Source organism: Octopus bimaculoides, chromosome 17, assembly GCF_001194135.2.
Source record: "Octopus bimaculoides isolate UCB-OBI-ISO-001 chromosome 17, ASM119413v2, whole genome shotgun sequence".
Taxonomy (NCBI): domain Eukaryota; kingdom Metazoa; phylum Mollusca; class Cephalopoda; order Octopoda; family Octopodidae; genus Octopus; species Octopus bimaculoides.
Window position 1 is genome coordinate 43,273,782 of NC_068997.1, and position 1,134 is coordinate 43,274,915.

Genomic DNA, 1,134 nt, shown 5'->3' on the forward strand with positions numbered 1-1,134 from the left:
TATATATATATATATATATATATAGAGAGAGAGAGAGAGAGAGAGAGAGAGAGAGAGAGAAAAGCAAATACAAATAACAAAAAAAAGCAGCCATGTGACCCAAGCAAGATTGATCAAGCATTCTACTGACCACCAGTAACCACTCAAGTCATGCCTGTGCTTACTCAAGCTATACTCACACACATAAACCACATTGAAATTTCACTTCTACTCATGATAAAGTGAATTAGCTTAAAACAAGAGTTGAAGACAATTCATGCAACTCTGTAGATCACCAGGAGTATATTTATAAGGTACATGTGAAACCTTCCAGACATCAAGTTCCACATGGGATGTCAACATGCTTGATTATTCATAATTCAAATACCAAAATAATGTTTATAACAATGTATAAGAGTCAGTCATACTTACAGAGCCAGCAGTGGCTCCTGATATTAAAGTTTCGTGAAATTCAATATCAGTGGACATATTTTTCATCAGAATTCTTGCCTTGATTGCTTCATAACCAAACCAGTATATACCTGAAACGATTAGACAAGATATCAACTTTAACGTCACTGATGCTATAAAAAGAAAAGTACAACACATATCAATTCAGAATTCAATCTCCTTCGAAATAGTCCCCTTTTGAAGCCAGACTTTATCCAACATCGTTTCCATTGGTGGAAGCATTCCTGGAACCCCTTTCTTGGGATAGCAATCAGCCACCTCGTTACATTCTCTTGGCTTTCCTTGAAGTCTTGAAATTTTGTTCCTTTTAAGTGGGATTTGATTTTTGCCTTGGTTTCGGGGTCATAGCAATAGACCCATGATTCGTCACCTGTTATGACAATTTTCAAAATGTTTTCATCTTCCTCAATGCAATCAAGGAGATCCTGTACAAATGACACCTGATCTTTTTTGAGACAACTACACTCTACACACTTTACTTCCAAGCACTGCCATAAACAAGGGAAGTGAGCAGGACTGTTATAACTTAGTGTGTGCATGTGCAACTGAGTTCAAGATCAGCCTGTGCCAAGCAGTTTCACACTGTGTACTTTAGCTCTCTTACCATAGCTACAGCCCCAATACTTTTTCAATCAGACCTCATATATATATATATATATATATATATATATATATATATATATA

The 1,134-nt window shown here is 36.0% G+C and overlaps 1 protein-coding gene across 1 annotated transcript in view; it reads right to left on the reverse strand.

The window, feature by feature from the left end:
- The window catches only part of LOC106872606 (probable mitochondrial glutathione transporter SLC25A40), a 31,602-nt gene that overhangs the window by 7,660 nt on the left and 22,808 nt on the right, over window positions 1-1,134 (reverse strand). Inside the window, exon 6 of the mRNA XM_014919642.2 lies at window positions 412-521. Within this exon, the coding sequence (XP_014775128.1) occupies window positions 412-521 (110 nt within the window). The remainder of the gene's footprint in view (window positions 1-411; window positions 522-1,134) is intronic.